Below are 17,030 nucleotides of genomic sequence, written 5' to 3' on the forward strand. Positions count from 1 at the left end.
GTCCTCATCAGCAGCAAAAAGGGGATTATATACCCTCTGTGTTAAACCACGGAAATTTATTTAAACGGTATTTCCTTATTTAATAATTAACTAATTAATGTTCTTGGATATTTTTCATTTCATTATATTAATTGAAACTTGTTCGAATTAACTTGCTAGCCACATTTTGAGTATTAAGGTCCTAGGCGTTTTAAAACTCTCTTCAAGTTATCATAGTTTCGAAAATGTTCTTAAAATGCTTACGAGCTTTAATTTTAAAATTCGATAAACTAGTTCAATAAAACACATCTTGAATATAATAAAGCAAAAAATATTTTAAAATACTCAATAGTCACAACACAAATATTGCTTTCATACTATTGTCCATCAGGGATTGCAAGCCCGTAAAAGATAGGTTTCTTTCAACCCAAGTAAAAGAAATAGGAAAAACTCTTACAAAAAAAAAAAAAAAAAAGAACGAAAATCGCATTCTGGTTTTTGCAATCAAATCCTGTTAAGTATGAATATTCAAAGCAACTCTGAGAAAATGTGGAGTATAAGAAATAAACCTTTCCTTAATAGATATTTTTAATAAAGATTTTATTTTTACTTACTCATAAAATCACTGGCTAGTTTTTGCAGGTTATGAAAAAAAAAAAGAAAAGAAAAAATCACGAATGTTAAAATGTAAATTTTTAGTCACTCATTTGGTTCCTTTAATTTCATCCTTTTTTCAATATCTTCTCGTGACTTGAAAAAATAGATAACTATAATAGATAAAAAATATATAGGTTAATATGGGGAAAAAAGAATTTCTTTTCTGAAGAAGACCATAAAAGGAATTTTCTACAGAGAGCGTTTCAAGCTGACTTTCAAGTTTTTTTTCATTCCATTTTTATTCTCTCTGATTTCTTACATGCCGTCTTTCCGATTCGTTGAACCCCAAATGTGCGAATGTTTCATTTTCGCTAGCAGTCTAAAAACATCTACTAATACTTAGATAATTATTATTAGCATTTACTTTTTTATGGCGCTATGTTTTGTTTAAAGCTCCATGAAAGATGTTCGCTAGTTTGTGTCAATATTTACGTGCTATTGAAATATATTAATAAAATGTGTAAGTTATCTCGGTGAACTTAAATAATAAAAACGCGTATTTTAATTTTATTTAAATCATCAATATCTGTTTTGCGTTATTCATATTTAAGTTTACGTGGTGGGATTTATTTTTATGGCCTTGTGGTTTTAATTTCGAATAAAAGAACTAACGTGCTATTGAAATATATTAATAAAATGTATCTCACCTTTTTTCTGAGCATTGTAAGTTATCTCGGTGAACTTAAATTATAAAAACGCTTATATTAATTTTATTTAAATCATCAATATCTGTTTTGCGTAATTCATATTTAAGTTTATGTGGTGGGATTTATTTTTATGACCTTGTGGTTTTAATTTCGAATTAAGGAACTAACGTGCTATTGAAATATATTAATAAAATGTATCTCACCTTTTTTCTGAGCATTGTAAGTTATCTCGGCGAACTTAAATAATAAAAACGCGTATATTAATTTTATTTAAATCATCAATATCTGTTTTTCGTAATTCATATTTTAGTTTATGTGGTGGGATTTATTTTTTTTGGCCTTGTGGTTTTAATTTTGAATAAGAGAACGAGGCAAATGTCGCATGACATTAAATCTACCAAATCGCTAAAAATGTAATAAAAAGAAGTTAAACATTTAAAAAAAAAGAAGAAAAAAGGAGGCATTCCTTTGTATGCCATATGAATTAAAACTTCCTGAAATAACTCTTAATAAAGCCTATTCATTAAAAGTGAAGGGATAACTTTTTATTTGTCGCATTTTTTTCTAAACTCGCTTTTGTAAAGACTTTCCATGTTTTGATACATTGTGTCTAAACATGCCTTCGGGTATATTTTTAAGGAAAGGATAATTTGAGTAGTCTGAGAGAATAATACGAAAATCTTCATGAAACAAATGCGTTTTCAGATAAAAATTCAACTTGTCAACTGTTAAACTAAACAATTCCAAATACAGATGATGGTGACAGAATACAGAAAAATGTAACGAATGTTCAGCTGAACTTTTTTTTTATCTTTATAGTTGCAAAGCTTATCAAATTTTTAACGTCTATGACATCGTTTTAGTTTTGTAATTGTTAAAAAAAATGTCTTTTACTGGCAATAATTAATGTTTTCTACTTTTTATCAGTATTACATGACAGTTTTCACCAAGGTTATAAGGTTTTTATCACCTTTCTGTTACTGTTAAAATAGCGAAACTAATTATTTTTATTATCTGTTCTCGTTTACATCAGTACCTTTTTTTTCTTCATGATTTCTTTATCGAAAAAAAAAAAATGGAAGTTTATGAAGTTGTATGTAATATCTATACACATATTATCAGTATCTCCTACCTAAGTCACGTGATGTTTTCAATCCCTTTTTTTTCTTTTCTTCTTTCTTTCCATCTATCTACATTGTGTACATCGCTCAGCCTCAGTAACAAGCATTTTATTTAAAGGCTTATTATTTCTAAACCCTTTTTTCCTGGAAAGTTTATCTTAACATAAAAGTCATGTTGAGCCTTGGTTACTTTTACGCGCTATTTTTCCTACTCAATTTTTCGACCATTGTCTAATTTTTTAAAAAAAAATTATTTTTATTTTGAATACATATTATATCATAAAATCTTCAATTTCTTACTCTTTATAAACCAAGACATCGCTTTTTTTAAGTCTAAGTGTTATGTGTTTCTTCGCAAAGATATGTGAGGAAATTTTTAAAATTTTACTTTTTTAACTATATTGATCAAAACTCTATAGTATATGCACTTTCTTTTAATATAATAGTTCAAAACATAGTAGATAGCCTTCTACATAAAATCCTCAACGCATTTTTTGTTTCGGGCTATAGAAATTTTTTTACAGTATTCAACCTATCTTCCAAAAAAATGCCTTATTTTCACCTAAAAATGATCATTTAAAGAAAAAAAATTATTTTACTAATTTTAGAAGTTTTTACGCATAATAAAAAAAATTCGACTAGTGTTTCAAAATTTCGTATTAATATTTACAAAGAAAGTTGTCGGATACCTTAAAAAAATGTTAATGTTTATTTAGATCTGAGAGACAAAACGATAAACATAGCTGAAAATTTGACGTAACAAAGTGATTATTGGTAAATACACATCATTACTAATATCGTTTTCTAATCTTCAATTTAGCAAAGTTTTCAATAGTTTATTATGTTTGCCTCAAATTTATGTAATGAATTTACATTATTACATTGGTGTGCCGTTTATTTCATACTTTTATTGATAATAAATTGTTTTCCAAAAAGAGGGTGCTATACGAATGAACGGATATAAACTCGTATGTTTCGTGATAAGGATATTGTTATCTTTTTTTTTCAATGTTTCGATTATCGATATTTTCCTATCTATTCAATTCTTACTGAATTTCAGTGCAATTTTGAAAGTTGAGTTATATTTTACAAATTTGTTTCGTTAAACAGAATTGTTGTTTCAAAACCGTGGAAGTAAAATTGATTACCTCTAATTACGAAATAGATTTTTTTTTAAAAATCTTATCTTTTATTTTTTATTCATTTTTATAGCTTTATTAAATCATCAAAATCGTGAGAAAAATTTTATTTTTCAGTCTTATTTGTAAACGCATTTTAAAATGAGCATTTACGCTTTGAACATTGATAAATCGTTTAATTTTTTCTTTTCTATATGAACTATTTATTGCTTTGTTAAACTTATTGAGCGGAGAACTATTCTCAGTTACCACGAATTAATTTATTTTTGAAAGCCAGTTATACTGAAGTTTCAATCAAATTAAACTGAAAACTATTTAACTATAGTTTGTCTAAAAATAAGAACTCCCCCAGGCGTTCGTCTGGACCTGTGGCGGTGACTATGTTAACGAGGTATGACTATTTCAAGTAGGAGTGCGGGGTCACTGTTTTGGAGTGGCTTCAGCTTGAAACGGCGAGAGAAATGGAATCTCTTTCTTCAGTCTATTGTGTTAGTCCTAGAATAAGCTACCCTCCCTAAAATACGCCATTGTTTCCATAGCACCAGACGTCCTCAGACTTAGTGGAGGGAGGAGTTCTTAGCTTAGACAAATTGTAAAAAAAATGGGAAGAGTACAGAGTCTTATAAGTAGTTTTCAGATATAATTTATAATAACAAAACAAATCTTTCTATAAAAAAAAAATTCTTTGGCTATTAATTTTTCCGATAAAAAACTCTAATTTTACTGGTTTGTAAATGGTTTTAAGCATATGTGAAACTGACCCTTCTTTTACTGAAATACTTCGCATCTTTTATCAAAATTTTATTTTTGAAATTTTGTCGTCCGTGTGTCTCACTTAAATTGATAAATATAGCCATTTTTATGTTCTTTGTTACTCTTCATTTCATTCGTGTTTTATGCTACGATGGATATTAAGAATACTTCAGTAAGTGGTTACAATTTGTTTAACTTTTATTATGCATTAATTTTGTTTTCACGCTTAAAATTGAACCAAAATTAAGAGATGTCATATAATGTTAAAGTATAAAATGAACTTTGAATTCATATTTTCAATGCAAAATATGCTAAAATTAGATTTAAAAATTGCAATTAAACGCTTAATAGAACTGTATTAATTTGTAGGCTTTAAAAAGTTCGTACTTGAAATTTTTACTAACTAATGCCGTTTTATTTTTTAACTGATTCAAGTCTTGTCATTATTTTTAACTAATGTTGTGGCATTATTTTTTACTCTTATCATATTATACTTTTTAATAAACTAATCTCACAGCATTATTTTTTTAACTACATTTAATGTAGGCTTAAAAATATTCCAAATAATTTTTCACATTAATATTTTTATTGCTCTTAGTAATATTGCATGTTTGGTGGTTTGCAGAATAAAAACTAATCTATTTACTTATTTCTAAACTATCCTCTCTCCTTTCTTATTACCCCTTCCTCTCTGCTTCCTAATATTTTTCAGAATTGTGCATGAGAAGAAAGATGATGATTGCGCCAAAGACTGCTGCATCTGTGCTCTTTGTGCAGCATTGTGCTTTTGCTGTTGTACCGATTAAATGTAATCGGTATCGTAGAACAAATATGAAGAGAAATTTGCTACAAGAATGCATTGCTTTGTACTACCATTAACTTTTTGTACCTAAAAACTTAACTGAAGGGATTATTTGAACTATTGCATGCCAGAGGTGGTGGATTTTTATTACCATTCTATTAGTTTTATCCTATTAAATTTTCTCATATCTAAATGATTAATATTCTTATTTCTTTTGCCACCTATTAAAAATCTTATCAATTTTTTTGTTGTTAATTATATGTTTTATGACTTGTATAATTCAAAATAACTTATTGTGCTAATTTTTTAGTGTTCTAAATGTGTAGCAATTAATGTGGAAATCTAGTCCTTTTTTTCATTCTTTAGTGTTTTATAAGTATATTAAAAAACGCCGACATTCTCGTAAAGATGTTTCGTTATTGTGTATAATATATTGTAATTTTTGTGAAGTTTTTTTAAAAAAAAAAAAACGTTTTATGGAAGTTTAATTAATTTTTGCATTGTTCTAGAGATATGCATGTAATTTTAGAGCATTATTTGTGGCAACTATGGCGCTGCGTAATTCTTTAGAACAAAATATTGTTAGCTGCTTTATTTTTGGTTGAATACTTAATTAGCCTAAAGATTTTTTAATTAAAATTTTAAAAAGAAATATTTTTTTTTTTAAATTTGAATGTGGAAAATATTATGGTCGTATAACTAAAATTTTGTACACTTATAATTAAAATTTAGGCTATCTGAAATATTGTATTTTGAAAGGCAATATTTTTTCTAATAAAAAGCTAGTGAACGATACTTCAGGCACATTGTTATTTTTATTACTGAAATATGATTTGCTTGCATATTTAAAAAAAAAAAAATTTTTATATTTAGTGTAGATAGAAAATTCTGTAAATATTATTGTTCACATTTTTGATTGTGTCCTAATTTTTATAAATAAATAAAAACATATATTTTTATTTGACTGTGTTTATTTCATATATAAAAATAATTTATTGCAAATATCATTTAAATTAAAAATCATTTGTGTAAGTTTATTTAACTATTATTCACTATTTACTACTTCATTATGCACTATTTACTACTTTATTATTCACTTTTTACTACTTGTTTGCTACTTTCAATAAGTTTTAATTATTTGTCTAGTATGAAATGAAATTATTACAAAAGAAAACTTTTGGACAGAACAACCTTCGATTTTAATAATAGAATTAACTGGCATGATACTGTTAGTAATTCTACTAATTTTAGTTTTGCAATTTGAAAATTGTCCAAGTTACGGACATTTGAAAAACTAAAATTTTCATAAAAAAACGACAAACTAGCATACATATAAATGGTTGTAACTTTTTGTTCTAATAGTAGCAGGAGAAAATTCTGAACATAATTGCAAAGTTAAGAACTATTGACCTTTCAATTGATATATGACCTTCAGAGGCTACGTCAAACTTTTAAAGTGACCTGATTTGACATGTGACCTGAAATATCTCTAAGCATGCAATCTGAAAAAATGACGAATTTTTTTTTTATTGCTACATTCTTCTACACTGGTACAAATTAGTAGATTGGTGTCTCAACAGGAAGGGTATAAAGAATTAACAAAAGTGGTATGCAGTACAACTGTATCTTTTTACATCTGAGACATTTCACATGATTACATGTAAAAATAGTATGTAAAAAACTTACACTTCTTAAACCAATATGAATTTTTTTACTAAATACTAATATCATTCATATCAAAAATAATGTTTATGCAATACTTTTGGTTTCTAAATACACAAAGTAACAAATTTATTTTTAGAAAGTATATTTTACTTTTAATATTGAAAAAATGGTTTACCTTCGGATATACCTAAAGTACGTGAACTAGTTTTATGACATGAAGAGCACTCATTTCATAGAAAATATTTTATAAAAATGAAAAAAGAAATGACTATTAAGTTATGATAAAAAGTGTATAAACAGGAGTTGAAATTAATAAAGCATATAAACATTATAAAATTTTATTAAATAGTTACGGAATGCCGCTATAATATCTTTGTGTTTATTATTTTCAATTCAGTCTGCTATATGAAATAATTCCGACCTGTTTTTGTTTGATGGGGAGGAAATGGGGGGAGAAAAGAACAAGGAAAAAAAACAATGCAATTGCTGGTCTGAAAACAGAACAGATACAGAAGAAAAACAGATACAGAAGAATAATTTTCATCAAAATCACATGTCCTTATACTTTTATTATTACCAAGGCCTTCTTTCTGATTTGACAGAAAGCATGACTGCTGATTTGCAGTGATAGAATGTGGTAAAAGAATTCTCATTTTTTGCTTCAAACGTTATATGGAAATCTTCTACATTGTTATTAACTGTCATAAGTGTTGTGCGGTCAAACATATAGCCCGTAATTTATAAATCTCGTCTATTCCATCTGAGAGGAATAAGTCATTGATTCGTTTTAATATGCTCCAGGACAATAATCTCAACTGAAAAAAAATGCATTCTCGAAGAGGTGGATTACAAAATATTTTTAATGGGTTGTCTTTGTATGTTCTACATCGTAATTCTTCACTAAGTTAAATGCTGTAATCTGCAGCTAGCTTGTATTAGCTTCCCGTTTTCATAAACTAAACAGACTCAATGTGTTCCTCTCGCACAAGCCGGCAAGCAATTTTTCTAACGCAAATCACAGAACTTGGAAATTCCTATTCAGACATGGGGATTTTCTTGTTTAAACCCTTAGAATATCTCCCGCAGATTTCCCGAAACCAGACGTTTTTTTTTCCAATCCTGATTAAATTTTCGGGATAAAATCTTTTTTTCCTCTCAAATAATGGCTCACTTCATCACTGTTGTATGCAATAATGTTTTCAATTTTGCTGCCAATAAGAGTTTTTCCAGGTCTAGGATTTGTACTTTCAAGCAGTTTAGAAAGACTTCATATTAAATATTGCATTACATTTTTCTTGAATTTTACGATTGCTCCAGGTTTTAGGTAATCTTTTTAGTATTAGGCTGCTTGAATCTGTTTTTTGAAACTTTTCTTTCAGTTGTGAAATCATAATAGATTCATTAGACATTGTTAACAGTTCTTGCTTTTTAGATCACTAATTTTCTTTTAAAATGTAGCCAATTTTAAATTTTTTTCACTTTATTGCCTAAAAACTAATGATTTATTTTTACAGTAGATTCTCCTAAAAAACGTAATGAATTGTTCAAACTTCCTAAGTTAGCGTCTTTATCACTACTTATTTCCCTCTGAACATTCACTTCCACTATTTGTTTTTCCACTATTTATTTATGACTGAGAGACCTGGCAATAATAATCGTCAAGCAGAACATTTTTTTAAAATTTTTTTTACAAAGATAAATTTTGACATTGTTTAATCATTCCAAGGTAGTACTTCACTCAAATTCTTTTTGTCTTAAGTGTGGTAATTTTTACCCATATGATAAACACAAAAAATTTAACTTTCAAAATCCATTTTGAGAGATGAAACCTGGCAGAAATTGATTAAATTTTCTTAAGCAGTAAAATGAACCTTATGTTCGCAAACTCGTAAACAAAATGATAGAAATCTAAAATCTTTCTTATTGGTTACAAAATAATAAATGAATAAAAAATAAACCAGCAAAAACACAGAAAAAGAAACTGCCGGAACTAAAGTGTCAGGATACGCTTTCATTTTAAATTCTAACATCTGCTTCAGCTCTCACAGCTGTTGATAATTTTATTTAATTAAAATTCACTTTTTTAGGTATATTTTTTTTCCTGCAAAGTATCAGTTTAATTCATTTAGTGCATTTCTTTTGTTTTTATTCAAAATTGATTCGATTACTTGCTTTTATTTAATGGATTAAATATTGTTGCTTTGAAACATTTATAAATTTGTTATCAAGCTAGTAACAATTAATTACTCCCAGTAACTTAGGACTATAATGCTATTTAATTTTCCATTAAACTAAAAGAAAACGAAAAATTCAGTATTTTTTTATGTTTTTGATTTTAATTCCCAAAATTTTGATAAAACAATGATTTGAAAAATAAGTAAATTAATAACACATAAAAATAAAAAGTTTTAAAAAGCGGGATGATTTTTTTTATTTAAAGGATTTATTATAAGCATGTTGATTAAATATTGTGATATGGTAAAATCTGTCTTTAGCATAATTGTGTCAAATCCGTTGATTTGCTACAAAACATGTGTATTGGTCTATGTTCAAATTCAATATAATCACTAACTCAACAATCAGCATCAAGGCAGATTTAGTGGCTCAGTGATTTTTTATCAGTAGTTCAGAAAATCAGTCATCAGTCATAACAAAAACAATTATTTAATAACGAAAAAGAATGAATACAACATCTTAACACTTCAGTGTCTGCCAGCTCTCTTCAGTTGTCGCGCTTACAACGCCCTCTCAATGATAGGTTTTTACCATATATTATATTGATAAATATTAAAATCAAATTTCTTCTGCCAGGAAAATAAATATTTGTTACATGCATTGAACAGCATAATACTTTTAATTATTGAGTATTTCACTTTTGTTAATTCTTTATACCCTTCCGGTTGAGACTCCAGGCCACAAATTTGAACATGTGCTGAAGAATGTTACAGTAAAAAAACATTTTCTTTTTAGTAATTTTTTGAGACCACATGTTTAGAAATATTTCAGGTCACAATCAACGTTTGACTTAGTCTCTGTATCGATTTTAGAGATTCATTTGTACTGTAGCAACTCATTTAGCGATTGAAAGGTCTAGTTCTTAACTTTGCAATGGTGTTTGAAATTTTCTTCTGCTACAGTTAGAAAAATAGTTCGAAGAATAGTTAAACGGAATTCAATCGGCGAAATTATCAGGTTATTTTGCCATCCCATCCCATTCTTTATCTATAGGGTTTTCCTTAATCAACGGCCTTAGATATATTAATATATATTTTACTTAGATATATATACACCGAAGAGCCATTACATTATGACAACCCTGTTAATAACATGTAGGACCACCTTTAGCCCTCAAAACTGATAGCACCCGCCGTGGCATTGATTCCACAAGGTGCTGATAGGTAGTCTGAAGTATCTGGTACCAAGCTCTCACCAACTGGTTATGCAGTTCCCTCACATTGCGAAGGGGTAGCGTGGCAGCACGAATTTGGTTTTCGAAGTAGGACCACAAATGCTCTATTGGATTAAGGTCAGGTGAATTTGGGGGTCACTGGAATGTCCCTCGACGATTCGACCCTTATGACATGGGGCATTATCCTGTTGGTAAACATCATCCCCCGCAGGAAAAACTATACCCATGAATGGGTGAACTTGGTCTGGAAATATGTTCAAGTAGCTTACAGACGTCAGGGATTGTTCTATGAGGATTATGGGTCCTAATGTGCCCCATGAAAACATTGTTCCTGGGTGAGAAACGATGAAAACCTGGGCGAGCCCATTGTTATAGATGGAGAAACACCTTCAAGTTACACCCTCCAATCAGACTTATTATATTTTCTTACTCTATAGTGATTCATCATTCTTTTAGTTTTATTATTAAACTGAATGAGGTAATTCAGTGAACCATTTAAATATCATCGGTGGTCCACACGTTGAAGGTCTCTACCAGAGTGTTCCCTACGCTGCTTAAAGGACACTATACCACAGAAGAAACCCTTCATTGAAATTGTTTTTTACATAAGTAATATAAAGTATAGAAAAAGTGAGTGAAAAAAAATGCAAATAGGTTATTGAAGCATTACTTAGGATTAAGCAGTACGGAGGTTATTCAGCAATAATTGCATTTTGATATTTTTAAGTACAGTATTTGAAACTTCCTTCTTTAGTTTTATCTGTACTTTATTTTTCTACACTTAAAATTTTAAACTACTTTAATACATGAAAAAGAATTTGACATGAATAATTTCTCCCTCGGTATGGGTTTCTGAGCCAATATTCCTTCTCAGACACTATTAAAAAAATTAAACTCTTAAAATTCATAAGAAATTATAAGATTTATAAGTTAAAATATTTTTGAAGACTGAATAGCAAAATAGCACTTATTTCTAGATGTTTTCTTTGCTTTTACTTATCTTAAGAAAAGTAATTTATCAAAAATCTGACTTCCTTATTTGACACACGCTCACATTTATTAAGAAGGAAATAATCTGTGGTTTTAAAGGGAAATTTTATCAAAGAATATCAAATCTTTTTCGTTGATAAGCGACCGAGAAGTCTTTTATAAACTTTTTGTTTTTCGCTCGTAGTTGCTAAGTAAGTGATTTGTTTTCAGTAAACGCCTACGTAAACACGGTTCCTACCAGCATCATAGAGATATTGCTTTTTAGAAAAGTCCGTTGCCTAGCAACCTCTAAATCTAATAAATAAATAAAAACGATATTTATTCGCAGGGAGTTCCATTTAATAAAATACCTTTATTTTTCGAAATTGCAAAACTACGAAATTCCTTGTGTTCAGTGAAATATGACTTTGTATCGTACATTATTAGAACAAAATATCAAATTAGCTCTAATGAAAAGTCTAGTACATTTCAGAATCCTAGGTCCTACGGTGGATTAAGTGTAAGACACTGTTCTAATACGATCAGTGAAGTCAAGCATCGCTGACAAAGGGTCAGTGAGCAGGTGGGAGACCATTTTGATCAGCCGTACGAAGGGACCAAGGGTGCACGGTGTCGATCTCGTTAAACTGTTCGACCGAAAAGTGCTCGCCTCTGCACACAGGTCGTTGGGCTTAAAAAGCGGGGGAGCCAGACAATCAAAATTGTGATGGAATGTCTTCGGATCATTCTTTGAGATGTTTTTCAGACTGTCGCATATAGTCCATTGCGCAGCTTTAGTACGATGTAAATAACGTACAACAACAGAATGCTAGAGAATCGAAGGAATATTCACGACAGCAACCTGGAGATTTCGGGATAGTCTAAATAAGTTTTCAGTTTTCTTCTCTCGTGTCGTCTTCTGACAAATTATCCATTATGAGGCCTTCAAATATTTTATTTTATAACCGTCGGTAAACAGGCGACCCAATTTTGGGTTGGTTTACGACTAATAATGTTTAACTCCGTAGCCTTGTAATTTTGAACCCAATCCAGAAGCCAAGAGAATTTCTGGATCAAGACTTGGGAGAAATTTTGCCTTCGTGGAAGACTTTTTGATGGAACTGACCCGGATTTGCGTTACACGGAGAGAAAAAGCAGGAAAACTCGAATGGTTAGCCCGACGGCAAGGGGACTCTAACCCAAACTCCGTCTACCACTGAGGATATTTTACGTCAGCGCGAGTGCTAGCCGAGTGCGGAATTCGTATCGACCAGCCATCGCTGGGATTCGAACCCGGTTCACATCCGGATCCGATAACAAAAGCTTTTCTATCACGTGAAATGCTCTCAACTGACAGTAATTCGGACATCTTCTTTTACTGGAGGGGAATCGAGTGGCGGCAACAATATAAATCTTCTAAATTCAATCAAAGGGGCCATTCACACTGCATCCTAGACGCGCGTTCGAATGTTTAAAAACGTCATAAGCTCCTCGCGCAGTTGCCAATCGAATGCACTACAGTCACATACGATAGTACGCATGGACATACGGCCTTAATCAGACATCACTTTCTTTGTCATTCAGCTGTGCCAACAAACTTATTTTCGGTAGTAATTCTTCGTAAGCGTCCTTCTTCATAAAACTTTTATCTTTTTTAAGTTTTTATCTGGTTTCAAGAAAGTAATACTATACTCTGTTGCAACTTAAGAAAAAAAAAACATTATTCCTATGGAGATAGCATATTTTCATCTAAGTGCATGTCAAATGGATACCAAGCTCCAAGCACAAATGAATAACAACATCACCAGCTCTTGAAACGACGTAGCACGACCTCCTTTTTGCTTATGAAAAAACACGAATTAAATTTCTGTCCGACGAGTTTAGCTAAGCATAATTATATAATTTGATTGCTAAATAAAACGGAACTATATGCAGTCACGGATGATTACTTAAATTCTATACCACAATTGCCTTTTCTTAACTTGCAACGGAATATAGTCCTGTATGGTGCAGTCCTATTCGTTGCTGTTCTGTTCGTATAAAATCTCCCCTGACAAGGCAAACTCCTTTTGTCAAAGGATTTACCGTAATAATGATTTATCAGAAAAATCTGATTTTTTTTACCCTCAAACTTGATCAAAAAAAAAACTTAAGAAATTCACAAATAGTGAAGTTTTTATTTAAAACCTTTATGCATTTCCGTGTCGCGTTGGTACATCTACATCAGTAGGTTAAATGGTAAGGATGATAAGACAGAGATGATGTAATTTGTCAGAGGTTACGTCTCACTAAATAGATAAATATATAATCAAAAGTCACAATATTAAATTGACAGTAAGAATTAGAAGATTAAAGATTTGCAAACATTTGAAAAATATAGTATAACAACAAGATCATTAACAATTGAGTTCTTGCTTTTGACGATGTGGGAATTCTCCCAAAAATCCAAGTCAACGGATGAAATTTATTTATGAATAATATGAGGTGAAGAAAAATTGAGCCTGTGGCTCTGTCCAACAATGTTTCACCATGGATGAGAAGTGGAGTTCTTGATGTATCTTTAATGTTCCTTGAGACGATTTAAGAGAACTCGTTTAATTTGCTCTTTGTACTAAAGTCCCCTTTCGACATACATCTTTGTAAATTTCCATGTTGTTGTGAACAATCAATAGGTTGTTTAAGATTATGTGGAATTTATTTTTTAATCCATGTTTTAATTTGTTGTGTTATTACTTTGAATCAATTACAATGGTATTCTCCTTAATGGATGGTGTTTTCAATATAAATGTAAACAATAACAATCTCGAGCTCAATACCTGCTCTAGTTCCGGTTAAAAAGTTTGCAACTGCTTACTACAGCTTATTTTGCGAGGCGATATTTTCAAACGTATAATTTTGTTTTCAATAATAGAAGTAATTTAGATAATTTCTGTGCTCAAATCTGCCGTATTTCATATGATATTGATGTTATTAAGTAATTCTGGTGAGTTTGAAGTTAAAATTTGTTTTAGTTATTTATAGATATATTGTTAAAAAGATGGTATAGTTGCTAAATGTTGAATAACTCGCTTTTTTTTTTTTGGCAATCCTGATTTGGCCTCTTTCTATTTGTTTATTACTGTTTGTTCTTGTTGTAAGCTGTGCACCATCTCTCGTTAGTGTTAGCACCTTTAGCATTGTAAACACAAGTAATAAGTAATCAAATACCACGTTTGCAAGAATCTCAAAACACAATGATCACGTTGTGAACCAAATGGCTTTAAAATACGCCAGAAACAGTAGCCCGGAAGTATAGGCGGTATGGAGCTTGCAGCGTTCTTTAGTGTAGAAAACACCATCCATGGGCTTCTCCTTAATAATTCTCCTTAATAAGGGTCTTGTTAAAATGGGGTAATTAATAATTCTCCTTAATATCCCCATTTATATAATGTTATTTATCGTCCGATAAATTAATGTTGAATTAAATTTTTTATTTACAGAGTTGTTCATGAAAAGCAGCAAGCGAAGCAAGACGACTGTTGGAAAAATTGTTGCCTTTGCACACTATGCATGGCTTTGTGTTGTTGGTGTTGCAACGATTAAAAAAAAAGCTTTTGTAAATATATTTAGTTTTTTTTTATTTTTAGGTCAAAGGTGATGTTTTAAAAAATATTTTTTTAAAAAAATTAATATTGATAAAAGTAAATGTTGGTACTGATCCCTAAATAAAGTAATTTTCTCTAATGCTAAAACTAATATGAATTTACTGTAGAATATTAAGCATTCGAACGTTTAATGCTAGTACACACATTTGAGCGTAAGCTTCTTCATTTTTTTAATTAAAATTTTCGGAATAAATATTAAATCACAGAACAAAGTTAATCAAAAAAATTAATCGGAAAAAAGCGCTATAAAAAAAAAATTTTTTCAAATGCTCACCGCCTTCATCACGTGATATCCGACGATACTATTTCGTTATTTTTGGGAGAAGGATGTGAACAATCCTGGACAAGGTTGCTATTTGGCGATGGTATGACAAAGATATTTATTTCGCAATCTTTATGTGCATTTTTTCAACACTAAATATTTCATAAATTTGATGACATTTTTCTCTTTTGAGTGAATAGTTTATCCTTTTTGAGGCATTTTGGAAGGGAAAAAAAAGCAGTTCTTAAATTTAAAATATATTTAATTAGCTAGAGTAACGAAAGGTACAATAGAATTCACTATTTGCGTTTAGCCGCATTGAAGGTTGTCTCAATTTCAAGCCCGGAGATGTTTCTCCTGTTACTCCCGCTCTGAAATTAACTAATTCTGCATCCGAGGAGGTGGAGCCAACTCCTGGTGAACGAATTATACTGACCGAGCTTAAAGCCCTAAACACAAATCTCTTCCAGACCTCATCTTTGCTCTGAACAAGGCACATTTCGATACAATACTGCAAAGTAAGGCTGTACTCCATGGTATGCCATGGCTCTGGATATAAACAAAACTAAATCTTGTGGGTGCGAAGACTAGCGAAGATTTCCTCAATCATACACAAAGCAGAACTTATTACGTTGAATTGAACCGATTGAACCTCTTTTCTGGTTTTGGAGATTTCCTCTATATGAGGAAAATGTTTACATTGAAAACGAAACCATTAAGAGGCTGCGCCCCATTCTGGCTAAGTATTAAACATTTCTTTTTAAGACTTGAGCAGAAAAATTTAACTTTAAAGTTGTTTCAAAGTATTGTTCTAAGAGATGATTAGCTGTCTTAATAAAAAAATATGTAATTATGTATTGTTTTATTTACATAATGATAGAGATTCTTATAATGAGATTCACAATATTGAAATTTCATATAATGAAATTTCGTATACAGATTCTTATAATAGAAATTTTATGTGTTTCAACAAGTTTTACTGGGAGATTTTTATAACAGTGTTCATGGAACTCATACCCTTTTCTACAAAACACAAAATTTTTTGAATAACATGTAATAAATTTACAAGTTTAACAAAATCTGCTTGATTTAATCACTATTTTGTCATGATTCTATAACTTCAAGGTATGTAGTTACTGTCAATTTAATATGCGAACTTTTATGATATATATGTACATTATAATTTTGATATGATTTTTTTTCTATGATGAGATTTAAAAGTGATTAAATTGAAAAATTCTTCAGGAAATATTGTCTCATAATTTGTTGTATTGTAGAACAATTCAAATTTTATATATTGTGTAGTTGTACCTATTTTTTATTTAATTGGTGGTGTAAATAAAAATTTTTTTAATCCACTCATTAAGTTTCATTTTTTGAAAAATTTTATATAATCTTCACTAATGTTGAAACATAACAAACAAAACAACTCTATTTACATGAATTTAACCAAAACTATTCTCTATGAATTCTGCTCCACAACACACACACTCACAAATTAAAAGAAATCAACTTTTTTGATTTCTATGTGATAAATAAGTAATTTCCTATTTTATTTTATTTTATTTTATGACCGCCGTTGAACAGTCGACCCAATTTTTGGGTTTACGACTACAAATGTTCAACGCCGTAGCCTTGTAATTTTGAACCAATCCAGAAGACAAGGAAACTTCTGTATCGGTACCCCCAGAGGTATTGATTTGTTATGGGAACATGGAGGACTTTGAGACTCGACAGATTTAACGTGCATCAGTCACCATTTACTACACGGGGAGTCTTCGACCAGCAGGGACCGTACCCACGAACTCTTGGACATGGGCCCGGCACCCCACTGACCAGGCTATCCCGGCCTAGTAGAGACAATTTAATTTTACATAGATAACTAGCAGCGTTACATTACAGCCACAAAGAATGGACATCGACAATAACAGTACAATATAAAATAGCTAGCCACGTCACAGGTATTTTTTTTTTTTTTTTTTT

General features: G+C 30.2%; 1 protein-coding gene across 6 annotated transcripts in view; it reads left to right on the plus strand.

Annotated features, from left to right (window-relative positions):
- LOC107446794 (cysteine-rich and transmembrane domain-containing protein 1) overlaps window positions 1-16,405 on the plus strand; it is a 29,866-nt gene extending 13,461 nt beyond the window's left edge. For 3 of the 6 annotated variants that reach the window (XM_016061556.4, XM_016061557.4, XM_016061558.4), the window contains exon 3: window positions 14,621-16,405. In XM_016061556.4, coding sequence (XP_015917042.1) covers window positions 14,621-14,723 — 103 coding nt within the window. In that variant the 3' untranslated portion in view covers window positions 14,724-16,405. Of the gene's footprint in view, window positions 1-5,008; window positions 6,058-14,620 lie in introns of those variants that run through there. The other 3 variants (XM_016061560.3, XM_016061559.4, XM_071182255.1) reach the window with 1 other exon arrangement.
- The last annotated feature ends 625 nt before the right edge of the window (window positions 16,406-17,030 follow it).

Source organism: Parasteatoda tepidariorum, chromosome 6, assembly GCF_043381705.1.
Source record: "Parasteatoda tepidariorum isolate YZ-2023 chromosome 6, CAS_Ptep_4.0, whole genome shotgun sequence".
Taxonomy (NCBI): domain Eukaryota; kingdom Metazoa; phylum Arthropoda; class Arachnida; order Araneae; family Theridiidae; genus Parasteatoda; species Parasteatoda tepidariorum.